Here is a 19,194-nt window from a genome sequence, read left to right on the forward strand (position 1 = left end):
CACCCAAGAACAGTCCATGTAGTTAGAGCTGTGTATCGCCTGCCGTATACTTATCTCCTGACTCTGCTGTATCTTTACAGAAGCAGTTGGCATCATTTAAAAAGGAAATAAAAAAATAAAAAAAAAGAGACCTCCTTCCATTTTATCAGGACTTTGTGCTGTGCTGGAGTTCCGTTACCAGAGCCTGAACACTACAGATAAACTGCAGGAGAGAACATTTGCTGTCTTGTGACAGAGCAGAGATGTAACTATACCCACACAAAAACCAATCCACACCACACTGGTAGCTTTATTGACCTGTATCCAAAAAACTGGCACAATATATAAAACTGTGGTAGCAACTGAACTACAAGAGATTGCATAAGGAGGACAAATAAAGGGTTAATGCCCCTAAAAAAAAGCTTGTTACCATTTTAATATACAAACAAAACAAAAAAAATATACAAAAAAAGAAAAACGATAACAGAACATACCGGAATGCAGGGGGCACTAGATCTTGGGGCAGAGTGAGTGGGAGAGGCTGGCCGGCTTTTGCCATGTCAGTTAGATGCATGGCCAACACAAACTCATCTGCTTTCAGTTTCCCATCTCGATCAACATCTGCAAGAGACCTAGCAGAAGAAAAAAAAAAAGGCAATTATAGTCCATTTTATAATATTACAAATTCCCAGTATCAACAGTATGTACTTTTACTGTACAAGTATCTACGGCACGCCATACTCGCCTTCCTTTTGCGTAATGCTTAGCTCAGGCACTGAAATCGAAGAGGAGGATCCCTTGGTGCTCACACATGGCTAGGTACTCTCTCCACCTCCATATGACAACACTGGGTGAACCAGCTGTCAATCAACAAAGTACCTGTTGATTCACACGGGTGGTATGGGAGGTAATCGCATGCTCACTATACTCTGAGGTACCAGGAATTGCATCGTATTTCTGGTATATCACAGAGTGGTGGGGTGCAGGGGGGTGAAAAGCAGATACGAGTGTGGAGATACGGTGAGTAGTGAGCCTGTTGACAAGTCAAAGACAGCCAGGCAACTAGCATTCTAAGATAGCCAGCAATGGCAGCCCTTGTATTTCTCAGTCTAGAAAGGGACAGGATAGTGTGCATCGTGAACAAACATTTAATTATTCCAGCGTCTTACATTTCTTAGACTCACATTATACAATAAAATACCTAGAATATTCACTTTAATTATCCAATCATAAGAAAAGCTACATTTCTGCTCACTTTGAATTCCCCTATTCCTGAAAAGACCTATACACTCCCTGGCCACTTTATTAGGTACACCTGTTCAATTGCTTGTTACACAAATTGCTAATCAGCCAATCACATGGCAGCAACACAATGCATTTAGGCATCTAGACATGGTGAAGATGAATTGATGAACCGAGCATGGGGAAGAAAGGGGATTTTAGTGACTTTGAATGTGGCATGGTTGTTGGTGCCAGATGGGCTGGTCTGCTGATCTACTTGGATTTTCACACACAACCATCTCTAGGGTTTACAGTCAGAGTATGGTCCAAAATAGAAAAGATCCAGTGAGCGAAGGTTGTGTGGACGAAAATGCCTTGTCGATGTCAGAGGAGAATAGGCAGACTGGTTCGAAATGATAGAAAGGCAACAGTAACTCAAATAACCACTCATTACAACCAAGATATGCAGAATACCATCTCTGAACGCACAACACATCAAACTACACCGGGGTCAAACGCCTATCAGCTAAGAACAGGAAACTATTAGCAAGATTCAGATAGACTGGCTTACTTTTGAGGCGGCGTAGCGTATCGCATACACGCTACGCCGCCGTAAGCAAGAGAGGCAAGTGCTGTATTCACAAAGCACTTGCCTCCTAAGTTACGGCGGCGTAGCGTGAATGGGCCGGCGTAAGCGCGCCCAATTCAAATGAGGATGAGGGGGGGGTGTTTTATGTAAATGGGTGGTGACCCGACGTGATTGACGTTTTTTACAAACGGCGCATGCGCCGTCCGTGGACATATCCCAGTGTGCATTGCTCCAAAGTACGCCGCAAGGACGTATTGGTTTTGACGTGAGCGTAAATTACGTCCAGCCCCATTCACGGACGACTTACGCAAACAACGTAAAATTTTCAAATTTCGACGCGGGAACGACGGCCATACTTAACATTGACTAGGCCAGCTATTTGTTCGACTAACTTTACGCCGGAAAAAAGCCTTATGTAAACGGCGTATCTTTACTGCGACAGCAAGCGTACGTTAGGGAATCGGCGTATCTCGCTGCCTTACTCATTCTAGGCGTAAATCAGCGTTCACGCCCCTAGCGGCCGGCAGAACTAGACAGCTAAGATACGACGGCGCAGGTCGTCGTATCTTAGCTAGGTTTAAGTGTATCTCAGTTTGAGAATACACTTAAACATACGACGGCTTAGATTCCGAGTTACGACGGCGTATCTATTGATACGCCGGCGTAACTCTTTGTGAATCTAGCTATAAGGCTATAAAATTTGCTCAGGCTCACCAAAATTGGACAACAGGTGAATGGAAAAACATTACCTGGTCTGAGGAGTCTCGATTTCAGCTAGGACATTCAGGTGGTAGGGTCAGAATTTGGCATAAACAGCATGAAAAGCATGTATCCATTATGCTTTGTATCAACAGTTCAGGCTGGTGGTGGTGGTGTAATGGTGTGAGGGAAATTTTATGGCACCCTTTGGGCCCCTTGGGGTGAAAATTGAGCATCGTTTAAACGCCACGGCCTACCTGATTATTGTTGCTGACCGTGTCCATCCCTTTATGACAGGAAGGCAAAAGGGGGTTCAATCCGATACTAGCAAAGTGTACCTAATAATGTGGCCGGTGAGTGTGGCCCATTTAATCACATATTTATTTTCTTCTCAGCAGCCTTGAAAGTGTCCACTGAAGTCCCCCAGCACTGTTTCTTTCTAGGATCTATATATGCATCCAAAGAAACACAGCACAAAGCGAAGCAGGTCAAAACGCAGCCTAATGCTGGCCATACACTATACGAAAATTCGACCGACATAGATCTTTCGTTTTTCGAACAGTTAATGGGCACAAAATCGATAATCGTCTGGACGTTTTTGAGCCGAAAAAACGAAAAGGACATGTTTGGAAATTTTCTGTCGAACGAACGATAAATCGGAAGGTTAATGCGTTTCCCGTCCGAACTTTCTGCACTAGGTATATGTAAAAAAAAAACGAACCAAATTTTTTTTATTTATGTCCACTGAACGATGTATTGGTCATTACATGATGGCACTAACGTTTGCGCTCACGACCGAACATTCGTTTTTCGATAGTTCGTTTGGACGATTTTTCGTGAAGTGTATGGCCAGCATAAGTCTATAACTGAGCAGTACACAAGGCAATCCAGAGGTTGCGTTTGACCTACTCTGCATTGCGCTACATTTCTTTGTACACGGCATGTCCCATCAAGGTGCATTTGAACCACAGAGAAAGCAGGTCAAGTGCAGCCTTTTCTTGTCAATTGCTGTGTCTGCCATCAAAACACATGTATTTCATTAGGAAAATGCAGCATCTGAAAAGAATGCCCATCACCAGGAGCCCATAAAGTGACTTGTGGAGAAGCCATACTGAGAAAGAGGAGATAAGCCAACTGCCTACCAGCATGCAGGAATCTAAGAAAGGCCACAATCAGCAGGATGTGGAACTTGAGGTTCAAGAGAGGATCGTAGAAATCTGCAGGTAGCAGAAAGCCCCTCAATATGTGGACAAACTTTAGCTTTCCAGTTTTCTCCATTTTTTTTTTTATTTTGTTGCTAGAAAACACTCCTGATTAGCTTGACGCATTTTGTCGCTGAGCGCCTCCTCTCTGCCCAGATAAAAGTTCTGTTATTTGTACATAGCTCTGCAGAAAACAGCAAAGGATTTCCCTAAACACAGCCTGCCTTCCTTCCTTTGTTTCTAATCACATCTTCCAGGGTACGTGACTTTGCCTGCTCACATCCGGTCTCATGACTGGGGCTTGCCTTTTATTGCGGCCTACTTGAACAAACAGAAGACGTTCTCTGTTATTAGAAATACTTGTGTGTGATGACGGGAGGCCACAGATGGAGGACAGCAGCATGCCACCGATAATCTCTGTGACCTATTCAGTTCAGTTGTTTTAAAAAAATCAAAGAGCTTAAAAAAAATAAAAAAAATAAGGTCTCACTATTTTGCTTTACATGCAACTAAAAAGGGACACTTCACTCTACCTAACCTACTTCCTAGCAGAACTTAAATTTCCTTCACTTCCCTCTGCTCTTGATTAGGGACAAAGGGCCAGATCCACAAAAGGAATACGCAGGCGTATCTGCTGATACGCCGTCGTATCCCTGTTTCTATCTATGCGGCCGATTCATAGAATCAGTTACGCATAGATATCCCTAAGATCCGACATGTGTAATGGACTTGCACTGTCGGATCTTAGGATGCAGTACCGCGGCCGCCGCTGGGGGCATTTCTCGTCGAAATCCAGCGTTGGGTATGCAAATTCGCACTTACGGAGATCCACAAAGCTTTTTCCCTTCGTTAAGTCTCCGTAAATGTTAGTTTGCCGTCGCAAAGATAGGGCTGCTTTTACAAAGTGTAAAGTTAGTACACCATGTAAAAGTATACCTGTCTTTCCCGCGTCGCTGTCAAATTTCTTTTAAATTCTTTTTTTTTCCCCGCCACATCTCTTTTTTACCCGTCGCGATTCACAAAACTCGGCGCAACGTAACGTAACGCAAAGCACGTCGGGAAAATAGCGTCGGGAGCATGCGCAGTACGTCCGGCGCGGGAGCGCGCCTAATTTAAATGGGACTCGCCCCATTAGATTGGGCCTGCCTTGCGCCGGACGGATTTAAAAAGCGGGGGTTCACCCTTAGAGGGCACTTTTCCCCCTTAGATTCCTGCTCGTTTTTACTAGGGGAATCGGCTATTTATTTTAAAATATGTGCAGTACTTACCCGTTTACGAGATGCATCCTCTCCGTCGCTTCCGGGTATGGGCTTCGGGAATGGGCGTTCCTTCTTGATTGACAGGCTTCCGAGAGGCTTCCGACGGTCGCATCCATCGCGTCACGATTTTCCGAAAGAAGCCGAACGTCGGTGCGCAGGCGCAGTATAGAGCCGCACCGACGTTCGGCTTCTTTCGGCTACGAGTGACGCGATGGATGCGACCGTCGGAAGCCTCTCGGAAGGCTGTCAATCAAGAAGGAACGCCCGCTCCCGAAGACCCATACCCGGAAGCGACGGAAGAAGATGCAGCTCGAAAACGGGTAAGTACTGCTCATATTTTAATACAAATAGCCGATTCCCCTAGACCGAACGAGCAGGAAGCTAAGGGGAGAAATTTTTTTTTTTTACAAATGGGTGAACTCCCGCTTTAAGTTACACCGCTGCAAATTTCTAGGTAAGTGCTTTGTGGATCGGGCACTTGGGTAGAAATTTTGCGGCGGTGTAACTTAAATCGGAACATTTAAGTTGCGCCAGCTGGTTGTGGATCTGGCCCAAAGTCCCTAATTAAAACTTGCAGGTATCGCTGAGCATGCGATTTGCTCACGTGGGCAGCACTGTTGCCTGGCGATTGGCCCAGCCCCGTCACATGAGCTATGGCGAAGAGCCTTCAGCTCTTTGTAAGCTCGGAGAAGCCAGAGTTTTCTTCCTTCTCTCCCAAGAGCTTAATGGCACAGTAGGGGAGAAAACTAAGACTGGCTATAGAGGAGTCGTTTTAGTTTAACCAGTGGCTTGAACGGAAAAAAAAAAAAAAAGGGGGAATATTTTCCTATTCTGCAGCCACTCCGGTCTGGTCCCTGGCTGAGCTGTCAGCAGGAGCTTCAGTGTGTAGGCGAGGCAGCCGACAATGGAAGCCGTTGTCAGCTTTCTCCTGCACTGGAGACAGACCAGAGAGCCATTAGGAATAGGTAAATACAGCGAAAGGGAAAAAGTATTTGATCCCCTAGTGATTTTGTACATTTGCCCACTGACAAAAAAAATGATCAGTCTATAATTTTAATGGTAGGTTTATTTTAACAGTGAGAGACAAAAATATCCAGAAAACACATTTCAAAAAAGTTATAAATTAATTTGTATTTTAATGAGTGAATTAAGCATTTGATCCCCTATCAATCAGCAAGATTTCTGACTCCCAGGTGTCTTCTATACAGGTAACAAGCTGAGATTAGGAGCACTCTTAGGGCCCTTTCACACGGGCGGATCAGTAATGATCCGCTCCGTGTGTCCGCAAAAGCTCAGCGGGGATCCTCTGTAAAATCCCCGCTGAGCTGGCAGCTGACAGGGCGGTCCCGGCACACTGTGCAGGGACCGCCCTGTCTTTCCCCCATAGGGGAAAGCGGAGGATCGGATGAACACAAACCGTATGTCCGTGTTCATCCGATCCGATCTGGCAGACGGAAGAAAAATAGGATTTTCTTCCGTCCGCAAATGCAGATCTTTGCGGAGGCGGACGATTACGGGTGTCAGCGGATGGTCATCCGCTGACACCCGTAATCACATAGGGACCAATGTATGTCCCGTTTTCATCCGCAACGGGACATACATGTGAAAGGGTTTTGCCACCAAGTCATGTTTTGCGAAGGGGTCAAATACTTATTTCACTCATTAAAATGCAAATGGATTTATAAATATTTTTGAAATGCATTTTTCTGGATATTTTTTTTTTTTATTCCGTCTCTCACTGTTAAAATAAACCTACCATTAATATGATAGACTGATCATTTCTTTGTCAGTGGGCAAACGTACAGAATCAGCAGAGGATCAAATACTTTTTTCCCCCTCGCTGTATAGGGATTTGTTTTCATTACATTGCTAGATAGATAGATAGATAGATAGATAGATAGAATGTAGCTGAAGGCAGGTTTAGAGTTGGTTAGGGTTTGCCTTTACATCCAAAAAAGAAAAAATGATACATGCAAAACTTTTTTTTGCATTTTTTTGATGAGCTGGAAATAATTAGAATCGCTATTCAATTTTAAATTAGCGTCTGTGTTCCACAGTGGGGAGATTCGTCCCAAACTGTGTCCTCTCTACTACTGTTACTGTAAAGAGAGATCATCCGCACTTTACGTTGTCAATAGAAAGGAATAGAGGGGTTCATTCTCTAGGGATTTGTGAATTGTGCAGTGTGGAATACTCTGTGTATTGCCATTTTATATCTCCAGATGTCCCTATATGTGCTTTTATCTCCCAATGATTATTGTGCTTCAATTTATGTGGATTTGTATGTGTGATTTTTTCCCAAATATATAGAAAGCTTTTTTGTTAAAAAAAAAAGAAATAGAGAGGTAAACTCCCAATCCTGACAACTAAAATGGGACTCCTCTCACATTGTAGAGTTTGTCTTAGGGACAGGAAGTAAATATATCGAGTAATTGACACAGAGCAGAAGACCGTCACACCACTATGTTAGTCATACATATAAACTTTTTCCCCCATGAGACTACTGCAGCCAAACCAAGTGTTTACATAAGATATTCAATATTTTATTGACACAAGAGTTAAAAATTACACATTCTAAAAAAAACACATAATGCTCCGACACATGGATTACAATATTTTTCCCATAGACCTTCGAGACCTTTGTTTGTATAAATAGATTTGAATTAAATCTTTTTCAAGAGTATATCCTTCTGAGGAGGCAACCATTTTTAATATACTGTATATACTCGAGCAGGGCTCAAAATTTCAAGTCCTGAGCTACTAGCCAGGCCTCAAGGGTTACTCGCCACCAGTTGCCCTGCCCAACCCTGCCCTACCCCTAATCCCGCCCCCTAAACACGCCCTCATATATTATCTCATGAAATTACACTTAAATGTTCTATGCAGAATTAAGTTATAAAAATATTAACAACAACTTTATCCATACCCAAAAATGCAGCCTGCCCGTGTCCGCCAATGCAGCCTGTGTCCGCCAATGCAGCCTGTGTCCCCCCCCCCCAGTTTCAGCCTGTGTCCCCTCCCCAGTTTCAGCCTGTGTCCCCCCCCCTCCCAGTTTCAGCCTGTGTTCCCCACCAGTTTCAGCCAGTGTTCCAGTGATCGTAGGGGATGAGAGGGGAGAGCCGCCACCGCCGCCTGGCTGGTAAGAGCGCTGGGAAACATAACAGCTTTCATTACAATAGCTATGCGTTTCCCTGCGTGCGGCATCGTATACAGCCCCTCCCCCTTGTTCGGGGGAACTTTGATAGACAGATCACGGTGATCTGTGTATCAAAGTGCCTGGACAAGGGGGAGGGGCTGTATATGACGCCTCACGGCGGGGAACACACAGCTATTGTAATGAAAGCTGTTATGTTCCCCAGCGCTCTTACCAGCCAGGCAGCGGCGGCAGCTCTCCACTCTCATCCCCTACGATCGCTGGGACAAAGGCTCCCATACAACCCGGGCCGACGGCGGTGCTCGCCCCCCGCTCCCAGGCAGCCCACACTCAAAATCCACTTGCAAAATGCGAGCAGGCGAGTGGATTTTTTGAGGGCTGTACTTGAGTATAAGTCGACCGGAATATAAGCCGAGGCACCTAATTTTATCACAAAAAAATGGGAAAACTTATTGACTCAAGTATAAGCTTAGGGTGTCCATCTGCATGCCTCACTGTGCCTAACTGTGTTCATGCCTCACTGTGCCCATGACTAGACGAACGTTTAACATGGGAGTCTAGGCAAGGGGTGTCCGGCTTTAAAAAAAAAAAAAAAAACGATGCTTCCCAGCCGTAGTTTCCCCAGACAACAAACTTTGCACACTTGTAGAGGAGAAATGGGGCTACATGTGTGCCAAGTTCCGGGTCCATGGGACCTATGACCTGCCAGTACCGGGTCCCCAAATTCACTGGACAAATGACCGTTTAACATGGGAGTCTATGGAAAAGCCAGGCCTCAAGGGTTACAGGAGATTGCAGCATTGATCTCCGCTGAGCCGGTGGATGACAGGTGATTCCTATGGGGAGATCATACGAAAAACGAATAGCATGTCAGTTTATCAGATCTCATCTGATCCGCCAGACGGAAATCCAGCATACGTCTGTCTCGAGTGAATCAGATGGCAGGCGGGTGTCAGCGGACACATCTCCGCTGGCATTTGCCTGCCATAGGAGTCAATAGGTGGCCTGCTTTTTTTTTTTATTATTTTAGGGTAACAAACACTTTAAGTAGTTCAGAACAAACTTAAAAAGACAGGTGCCGTTATTAAGGACCCATAGGTGCCGGAGGGCTTAGCACCAACACCAACAATGGACCACTGGGATGATCCACCACCAGCCAAGGAAAGACATAAATTGGGGGAGAGCGAAAAGAGCTGCAAGAGTAGTTGTGTCACATTCAGTAAAAGCTTATTTGCTTGGTCGCAAAGGCTCTATAACAGCAATGAAAAAGTTTGCTAAACCACCCAGAGGTAACATATAAAATATTCACCAATGCATCTCTATAATGGCCGCCTCCAATAATGCTAGGGACAGGAATAAAGGAAAATCTTCCCATGGGAGACACACAGCAAAAACATATACATACATACACTTCAGTAACATCCCATCACCCTGGCAGAATTGTCTTTTTGATACTTCTTATTAAGAAAACAATTAAACTGTGCACCGCGATTAAGCAGGCTTTTCACGATGATTCTGAACAGACTAATGCAAAATCTCTGTGACCCTTATAATGGTTGTCTTGTCACATGACCGTAACAAATACAAAGGTAGGCCCTAATTTATGGCCACTCAGAAGGAGAGGATGCTGCCAGCCACATGGTTTTGGCAAGGGCAAATTTCTAGACTTCACTAACCTGAAACTTTGGCAAGATTGCTGGATCATATATATATACCAGTCACTTAGGGACTGATAAGATCTTTGAGTTCTAATTAATTCTTCATCGCAAAAAAAAACAACCCAGCTACATTCTCCATAATGGAAATTAAATGAAGATATTTCTTGTCGGTACGTGATCCCGTACATGGGAAAGGTTAGCACCAATTTCTCTAAAGCACAGAACCGCAATATGAAAAGTACATGGTTCAAGCATGTTGGTCTACATTACCATATAGTGGCCAGCTGGGTCTGGGAAAGGTTGGATTGTATTAGTGCAGTCTTCACTTGAGACCCTGAAAAAACGAAAACAAATACATGACATATGTCAGCACTGTTACCAACAAAAATCATCAAGATTGTAATAACAACTAACCATTTGCCAGCTAGAAAGTAGAATAGAATAAGAGAGAATCATAATAACCAGAAAGTGGCCACTTATGATTAGCTGTACATGTGTTGATAGTAGCATGTAATGCCATCAATTCTATCAGGAGGGTATTCTAATTCTAAGAGGTCTCACTGAATGTTTAGTGAACCAGTGAATTGGTGGGGATGCGGAATGGTCAGCCATCCTGGAGTGTCGAGATCTGTACTGATTTTTTATTTATTTTTTAAACAGCTCAAAGGCTCTATTAACCACTTCAATACCAGGCTTTTATACACACCTCATTACCGGGCATATTCTGGGACTACTCTCCTACATGTAAAAATCATCATTCTTTTGCTAAAAAATTACGCAGGACCCCCAAATATTATATATGTTTTTTTAGCAGACACCCTAGGGAATAAAACAACGGTCATTGCAACGTTTAATCTTGCACGGTATTCACGCAATAATTTTTCAAACGCCCTTTTTTTTGGAAAAAAATTGTTTCATGAATTAAAAAAACAACAAAACAGTAAAATTAGCTCAATTTTTTTGTATAATGTGAAAGATTATGTTACACCGAGTAAATAGATACCCAACATGTCACGCTTTAAAATTGGGCATACTCATGGAATGGCGCCCAACTTCAGTACTTAAAAATCTCCATAGGCAACGCTTTAATATTTTTTTTACAGGTTTCCAGTTTAGATTTACAGAGGAGATCTAGTTCTAGATTTGTTGCTGGCACTCTAACGCACGCGGCGATACCTCACATATGTGGTTTAAACGGCGTTCACATATGTCGGCGGGACTTGCGTGTGCGTTCGCTACTGCGCGAGAGCTACCGGGGACAGGGGCGTTTTAATTTAATTTTTTATTCTTTTATTTATTTTTTTACTTATTTTTTACTTTTATTCCTATTACAAGGAATGTAAACATCCCTTGCCTATCCTAGAATGCTCCGGAAGTCACGTAGAGGCCAACTGCGAATGCGCGATGCGTTCCAAACGCAAATGCGATGCGTTCCAATGCATTCACGACAGTGCACACCAGTGAAACCTTGGTCGGCATCCAGGCTCTTTGCTTAACATCCCTGTGAATTGGAGGATGTTAAAAAAAGAGCCAGGAGGCCAAGCGAGCGGAGCGAGCCATCCGTGCGAATCCACGTCGCCCTGAATGCCGGGTTCGCTGGTGTGTACTGTCGAAAATCCATTGGAACGCATCGCACTTGCGTTTGGAACGCATGCGCAGTTGGCCGCCACGTGACTTCCGCAGCATTCTAGGATAGGCAGGAAACTGTGACACTACACCGGACGATTCTTTTTCCGGGCCCCCGATGGCACGGGAGAGCCCGGAGAAGCACCGGATGGCGGCGGGAGGGGGGGGATGTCCCCTCCCGCCGCCTGTAAGAACGATCAAGCGGTGGAACCGCCGCTATGATCATTCTTATGTTGCGCAGAATCGCCGGCAGAACAAAAGGATATCTGGATGATGCCTCTAGCTGCAGGCATCATTCAGATATCCACCCGCAAAGCCCAGGACGTCATTTGACGTCCACCCAGGATGGGAGATCTCATCTGTGGACGTCAAATGACAATGGGCAGGTATTGAAGTGGTTAAACCCAAGGAGTTTCTCTATAACTTTGAGCGGCAATAGAGCTTTTCTTTGTATACTGTGGCATATACTGTATATGGTAGAATTTTGTGGATGTACTGTGGACTACAAAAATCTTTTGTAAAGTACACAGATGATGCCATTTGAAACTGATCTATACAGGTAGGGACAAATTTCATATTATTGTGGTTTATACATATTATTAGGATATGCATCTCACACTTGCTATAGCTGTCAACAGTAATTATTGTCATCTGCCAGCCTTGAAGGCTCCCTACCCAGCCCAACCAAAACACAAAAGCCCTGCGGGAGGCATTCACCTATCAACACTGTGTTGATGGGGGAAAGCAGCAATTTTCTTTCCTTCCACCTGTGGTGGAAGGAAAGAAAATCAAGTCAGCTATGGGCTACTTAAAGTGTTTGTTACCCCAACAATTCATATTCCCGATATGCGCTTGCTGTACCATGCACTTGTATGAGAAAGTATTCTATTCTCTTTGTATTTCTTCCTTTGTGTGATATCCATGGTGGTCCTGCTAGTCCCTCTGCTTTCCGATTATAAACTGACTACACTAAGGAGGAGAGCACAACGTGGTCAGTTCTCTAGCTATGCTGGGAACTCGGTGTGCTCTGCTCCAATGATCAGACTTGTCCTGTCACGCCCCCACTGCACATCCATTCACTAGTAAGCATTGTGTGCCCCAGCCCCTATGCAACTAAGAAATAGGGGTGGAGAGTTGAAATTACACATTGCCAAATTCCCTGAGGAGAGGTCTAAGAGCTGTTTGGAGGGAAAAGACACATTCTTTTTCACACAGCACACAGGAACAGAGCCGAGGCTGTCAATCAGCTGGATATCACCCCCCTGTCACATTCTTACCCCACTGTGAAACATGGTGGTGGCAGAATCATGTTGTGGGGATGCTTTCCTTTAGCAGGGACAGGGAAGTTGGATGGAGCCAAATACAGGGCAATGTTAGAAGAAAACCTGTTAGTCTGCAAAAGACTTGAGACTGGGGTGAAGGTTCACCTTCGAGCAAGAAAATGACCCAAAACATATAGCCAGAGCTACAATGGAATGGTTTATATCAAAGCATATTCATGTGTTAGAATGGTCCAGTCAATGGTCCTTGTATAGAGCCAAATTACAGGGCAATGTTAGAAGAAAACCTGTTAGTCTGCAAAAGACTTGAGACTGGGGGCGGAGGTTCACCTTCTAGCAGGACAACAACCCTAAAAATACAGCCAGAGCTACAAAGGAATGGTTTAGATCAAAGCAAGTTCAGACCTAAATCCAATTGAGAATCTGTGGTAAGACTTGAAAATTGCTGCTCACAGACACTCTCCATCCAATCTGATAGAGCTTGAGCTGATTTGCAGGAAAGTATGGGCAAAAATGTCGCTCTCTAGATGAGCAAAGCTGGTAGAGACATCCCCAACAAAACTTGCCGCTGTAATTGTAGCGAAAGGGGGGTTCTATAAAGTATTGACTAGGGGGGCGGATTACAAAATGCACGCCACACTTTTCACATATTTATTTGTAACAAATTTTGAAAACCATTTATAATTTTCCTTCCACTTTGCGTTGAACTATCACATATAATCCCAATAAAATACATTTATGTTTTTGGTTGTATCATGACAAAATGTGGAAAATTTCAAGGGGTATGAATACTTTTTCAAGTTACTGTATTACTTTCACAATTGTCATTCAGATTGCACACAAGTGTTGCTATGTTGGAGCTTATGGATAGTAAAGGGAACCACAGGTACATGCACTGCTGAGTCTTTGTCTGCATTATTGCATTCAGTGCCATATGGTATCAAGGCTAAGTTCATCCTGGGATAGTAGATGGCAGGAGATGTTCATTAAAACAATGGCACACCCTTTGTATTAAAGCTGGACTCACCGGTCAGGAAACCAATCATGGATTTATCAAGACTGTTAAACTTCTGTCTGTACTTCAGCCTGGTGGCCTGGGGTACAGCCCAGTCCTGGCTACTGGCTTTTGGAGAGTTACCAGTCAGCGAAGTGGTAGATGAGGAATTGGAACTAAACATGAGCAAAAAGACATTGTACATTTATAAATGCCATAAAGCAAGGTTAAGAAATGCATACTAATGACCATGGGCACATAACAATGGTGACACATCGGGTAAAATTTGATAAAAACACACCATTTCCTGATTGGCCCAATACATACAGGGCCAGTCTAGAGTGGAGTACTGACTCACCAAAAAGATCTGGTGGTGCCCCCAGAACAAGGACTTGTCAATATAATGCCCCCCACCCTTTATTGCCCCCGTATGTGTACAATTTAGTGTTTCTATATTGACACATCAGGTTTCCCTCGCTTTAGTGGGATTTCTTCTCCCTCCAAAGCCAGAGCCCTCGTTCATATTGACTGTGGCTTTAAAATCATGCGATTTCATCTGAAATCACATGTCAGTGCGACTTCGGGTGCGATTTGGAAGACATCTTCATGCACAGATGTCTAATGCAAGTCACACCCGAAATTGTCAAAAGTAGCGCAGGAACTACTTTTTCAAATCGATGTGGCACCGCAAAGTAGGGATCGAACCCATTTGAACGGTGCGATTGCTGGCAATAGGATGCGACTCGTCATGCAATTTGACCTATCATAACGCATGACAAGACGCTCCAACGTGAACAAGGGCCAACTAAACAAGCTGAGGCTAGAAGCCGGTTACAATGCAAAGCTGCTCCAGTTTTAGTAAACTCCCCCCAGAGTCACTTTACACACGTTGTTTTAACCATCTCCTGGTTTAGTGTCACCACTGTTTAATGCACACAGACAGAGATTCATACCTGCTGGAGGCCAGGTCTATGAGAGATTGAGTCTTCTGCATGCTGCTGAATCCTCCGGTCATTAGAGAGAGTGAGCTGTTATGGGGCAGTGCTGAAACACATTCATACATTAACAATGAGACATATTCACATACATGGTCCAGCATGTAACCGATATCACAGAATATTTCACAGCAAGCTCCTTCCAGGTTTAGCCCCCTTTTAAATTACAGCAAGTGACATGACTGCAACATAAGCTGGGGGGATTTCTATGTCGGTAGCAAAGCAGGTCTGGCACTGACAAGTCCAACCTTATTATTTATGTGCCAACACGGCAATGATTTTGTAGTATGGGAACAATTTTATCAATATGGAACAGGTTGGGATGTAAAGTGCTGAATAACAAGCTACAGACTTGTAAATTTGCAGTAATAATGCCGATACCAAACAACCCACCTCTAGTGCAATCGGGCAGACTACATTAAAATAGTAGTAAAGTCCATTTGTTTAGGTTTTACCTAAAGGTAAGCCTATCTATAACCACTTCCAGACCGGGCCTTTTCTGGCACTTTCTGTTTACATGTAACAATCAGTATTTTTCGTTAGATTACTTAGAACCCCCAAACATTATTTAATTTTTAAAGCAGAGGCCCTACAGAATAACATGGTGGTTGTTGCAATTTTTTACTACGGGTTGCAGGAAAGAAATTTGCTGAACTCCCCCCCATTAACACAGTGTTGATTCAACAATCCCTCCTGCCAGACCATTGAGAGACAGTGATCATTGCTAGCGGTTATAGCAGCCGCTAGTGGTAATCACAAGTAAAAGCCAGCATGCTGGTTGTACCCAAGTTGATTGTTTGATCGATTCAGCCATGGTTTGAAACAGTCAAGATTCAAACCATGCAAGACCAAAAATCCCTCCTCTGTCCTTAAATTAAATTTAAAACACCAAGATTGTTGTTTTTGAATGCTTATTTTTTTTTAAATGGCGCCATTGATATCTGGAAAAAACGGAACTGATGTCATGTGGTCACTTCCATTTTACCATAGTGGAGAGCTGGTCAAAGCCGATCCCGGCTTTGCTTGGCTGTCTGATCAGCCAGCAGACGATGGAGGGGTGCTTCCAGTCCCCTCCAGCAGCTTGCACAAGCAGTCTAGCGGCTAGTTAGTTACTAGGATTGCTTTTAAAAAAGAGCCTCCCAAAACTCCCAGCTCTAAAAACACGGTACCAGGGTGATGCCTGCAACTGCAGGCATCATCCTAGTATTACCCACTTGAAGTCAAGCAATGCTGCTGGTCTAAAAGTGTATTATAATGCTTACCTGTAGATACTGTAAATATCTCCTAAAACGTACACCGCTCACCGGCGCATGGGCTCTGAAGGAATAGTATACCCGTGTAGTTCCTTCAGAGCTCTGTGCTATAAACCGTGACTGTCGCATGCATACAACTTGGCCATTCAAAGGACTGGAGCCCACAAACCTAGAAGGAAGATCGGCCGAAGATGGAAGCCTGTGATAGAGCTCCACTGGAGGGCTTTGCTTAAAGGTATTTTTGATAAGTAAGGTTAGTATGCAATGCATACTAGCACATTATAACATGCCTTGCAGGGGAAAAAGGAGTTTACTACCACTTTAAAGTGAAACTATATGCTGAGCTCAGGAGCAGTGTAACATTGTTGCCACATTAGGTGAACTTCACTGGTAGTATCAATGGCTATTTGTAGGACTTTGTAGAGGGACTAAAAAACGAGTGCTGGCAGCATATTTTTTAACGGGATGCCACTTTAAAGCTGAACTCCAGGAATTCTGCCACTTTGTATAATGTTCTGGATTACTAGGGGTAAAGCGATGTGCATGCCACCTCTTTAATTTTACCGAGTACAGGCAGCATAGCTATTGCTACAGTTCCAGAGCTTCAACGCTAGACCTTCTAGTCTCAGCTACTGCAGCTTCAGAGTCACAACCGTCCCTCCCCTCCTCCTGCCCAATCACTTACAAATTACAAAGGCTCCTGTGAATAGAGAGCAGAGGAAAAGAGCAGGCAGTGCTGCTGTTGTACGAGACAGCAGCGTTTCTCCTGTCAGAGCTCTGGGAGTGAAGCGATAGCTGTTCTCTATAAAACTGCCAGATGTTAATAAGAGACAAGTCCATGAAGTGGCATGAACCTTGTTGGACTTATAGTATGCCATGAGATTTTACAAAGTGGCTGAATTCCTTGTGTTCGGCTTTAAGTGTCTGATGTTAGCACAGCTGCAGTGTTTGCTTAAAACACATCCTACTGAATTGGCTTTGATTAATGTCTGTAATAGATTTTTAAGAATAGAATGATTCTCTTTATTCTATTTTTTGTGCATGATATCATTCTTATCTCAGGTTAGCCAGAGCTCAATATGTAGACACTAAGGGGTATATTTAGAAAGCAGTGAATGTGACAATGACAAAACATTTAATAAAAGGAGAAGCCTCCTGTTGCATGTGTTTTAAAATTGGAGACATGCAGTGAATCTTTGATGAATGTCGAATATACTGCTTTATAAATCTAACCCCAAACCTACTAGTAAAATCAATATATTTTCTATTATACAACAAGCATACTCACCCACAAAGTGGTTACATATACCCCCCGACATACATAAACACAGGAAACCACGCAGAGCAAGGACATGCGTCACCATCAATAATAGGCATTACCTGCATTTTCACAATATATCTTGTAGGATCAGCATTTAGCCCATTACATTAAGCGGATAAATGAATGTTTTCATAAATTAACATGTAAATGAGCAGCAGAAGACTGGATCATCCTCCTTTACAACAGAAAACCATGGAGAGGAAACACTTACTTGAAGACAAAGGCACAGGGAAGGAGGACAAGAGACTGGATGTTCCATTTGGCAATGTTGATGATGAGCCGACAGAAGGCACCAAGGGACTAGACATAGGCAAGGGTGGCAGAGAGCCCAGTGAGGTCAACGAAGTGGGTGCAAGGGGTAACAGCGGGGGCATAGATGGTGGCATGGACAAGTTTGGCATACTCCCCATTCCTAAACAAAAAACACAAAACAATGGCTTGTATTCTTTCCCAAGAATTATTACCTGGTATTGCAGATGCTACATACACTTCTGCTGTCTACAGTCACAAATGTATGTATAGCGTAGTAACAGACGCACATAATGCAAAGTACAAACGCATAGGCCATAGATTTTTAAGACAACCTGCCCTAGTGACCACACAGGAGGTGAGCAAATATTAAATGGAGACAGACAGTGATAAAACCATATGGGAAAACGTTCTTGGATTAGGCCCAGGAGAAATTAAAGCGGAGTTCCACCCAAAAAATAGAACTTCAGCTTTTTGGAATCCTCCCCCCTTACGGTGTCACATTTGGCACCTTTCAGGGGGAAGAGGGTGCAAATACTTGTGCAATACAGGTATTTGCTCCCACTTCCGGGCATAGATCACTGCGGTAGCCACAAGGCTTCACTTCCCGATTCCCTTACTGAAGATGGCGGCAGCACCCGAGAAACAAATCGGCTACGGGACCAGACATCGCAGGTGCCCAGGACAGGTATGTGTCCTAATATTAAAAGTATATAACATTTTTATTTTTAAGGCGTTAACCACTTCTGACACTATTCTCCTACATGTAAAAATCTACATTTTTATTTTTCTTTTGCTGGAAAATTACTTAGAACCCCCAAATTCTAATATATATACACACACACACACACACACACACACACATAAATATATATATATATATATATATATATATATATATATATATATATATATATATATATATATATATATATATATATGTATTAGCAGAGGCCCTATAGAATAAAATGGCAGGTTTTGCAAGTATATACAGTATTTGCACAGCAATTTTTCAAATGCAACCAACTTCTTTGGAAAAAAATACACTTTAATGAATTTTATTGCACACAAACAATAGAATACCCATTTTTTATTTAATTTTTTTGGGTAAAATGTAAACAATGTTGTTACACCAACATGTCATGCTTTAAAATTCTGTATGCCCGTGGAATGTGGTGCTATCACCATTTACTTAAGTGTGAGGGACTTGCATATTTGTTCGCATTTGCGCATAAGCACGGGGGGCAAGGTTACATTTTTATTATTTATTTTAACTAATATATATATTTTTTTTTTTTTACACTGTCATTTTTTATTTTGTATCAACTTTATTGCTATCACAAGGGATGAACAACATTCCTTGCGACAGCATGGGCTGTGACAGGCCCTCTTTATGGAGAGATCTGGGGTTGGACGACACCCTTTCCACCGCCCGCAGAAATGATCGAGTGGCTGTTCAGCCACTCAAATCACTTCTGCGTTACAGTAAATCTCCAGCCGCAAATTTTAATACTGAGATGATGCCTGTAGCTGCAGGCATAGTCCCAGTATAAACACTGCAACGCAATGACATTATTTGATGTCCTACAATCGGCGAGTGGTTAAGCAGTCCATAGAGGTGTCAGATTTTTTTTTTTAACAGCCAGAGGGTTGAAAAAAAACAAACAAACCCCGATTCCCCCCCCCCCATCTACACATTCTTTGTAGATGGGGGA

The 19,194-nt window shown here is 43.3% G+C and overlaps 1 protein-coding gene across 7 annotated transcripts in view; it reads right to left on the reverse strand.

The window, feature by feature from the left end:
- ITSN2 (intersectin 2) overlaps positions 1-19,194 on the reverse strand; it is a 270,233-nt gene that overhangs the window by 132,519 nt on the left and 118,520 nt on the right. For all 7 annotated transcript variants that reach the window (XM_040348499.1, XM_040348497.1, XM_040348495.1 and 4 more), the window contains 5 exons: positions 17,442-17,642; positions 14,615-14,705; positions 13,695-13,837; positions 10,032-10,095; positions 474-611 (listed from right to left, as the gene is read on the reverse strand). In XM_040348499.1, the coding sequence (XP_040204433.1) occupies positions 474-611; positions 10,032-10,095; positions 13,695-13,837; positions 14,615-14,705; positions 17,442-17,642 (637 nt within the window). The remainder of the gene's footprint in view (positions 1-473; positions 612-10,031; positions 10,096-13,694; positions 13,838-14,614; positions 14,706-17,441; positions 17,643-19,194) is intronic.

This window comes from Rana temporaria, chromosome 4, assembly GCF_905171775.1.
Source record: "Rana temporaria chromosome 4, aRanTem1.1, whole genome shotgun sequence".
In the NCBI taxonomy this organism is placed as follows: Eukaryota; Metazoa; Chordata; class Amphibia; order Anura; family Ranidae; genus Rana; species Rana temporaria.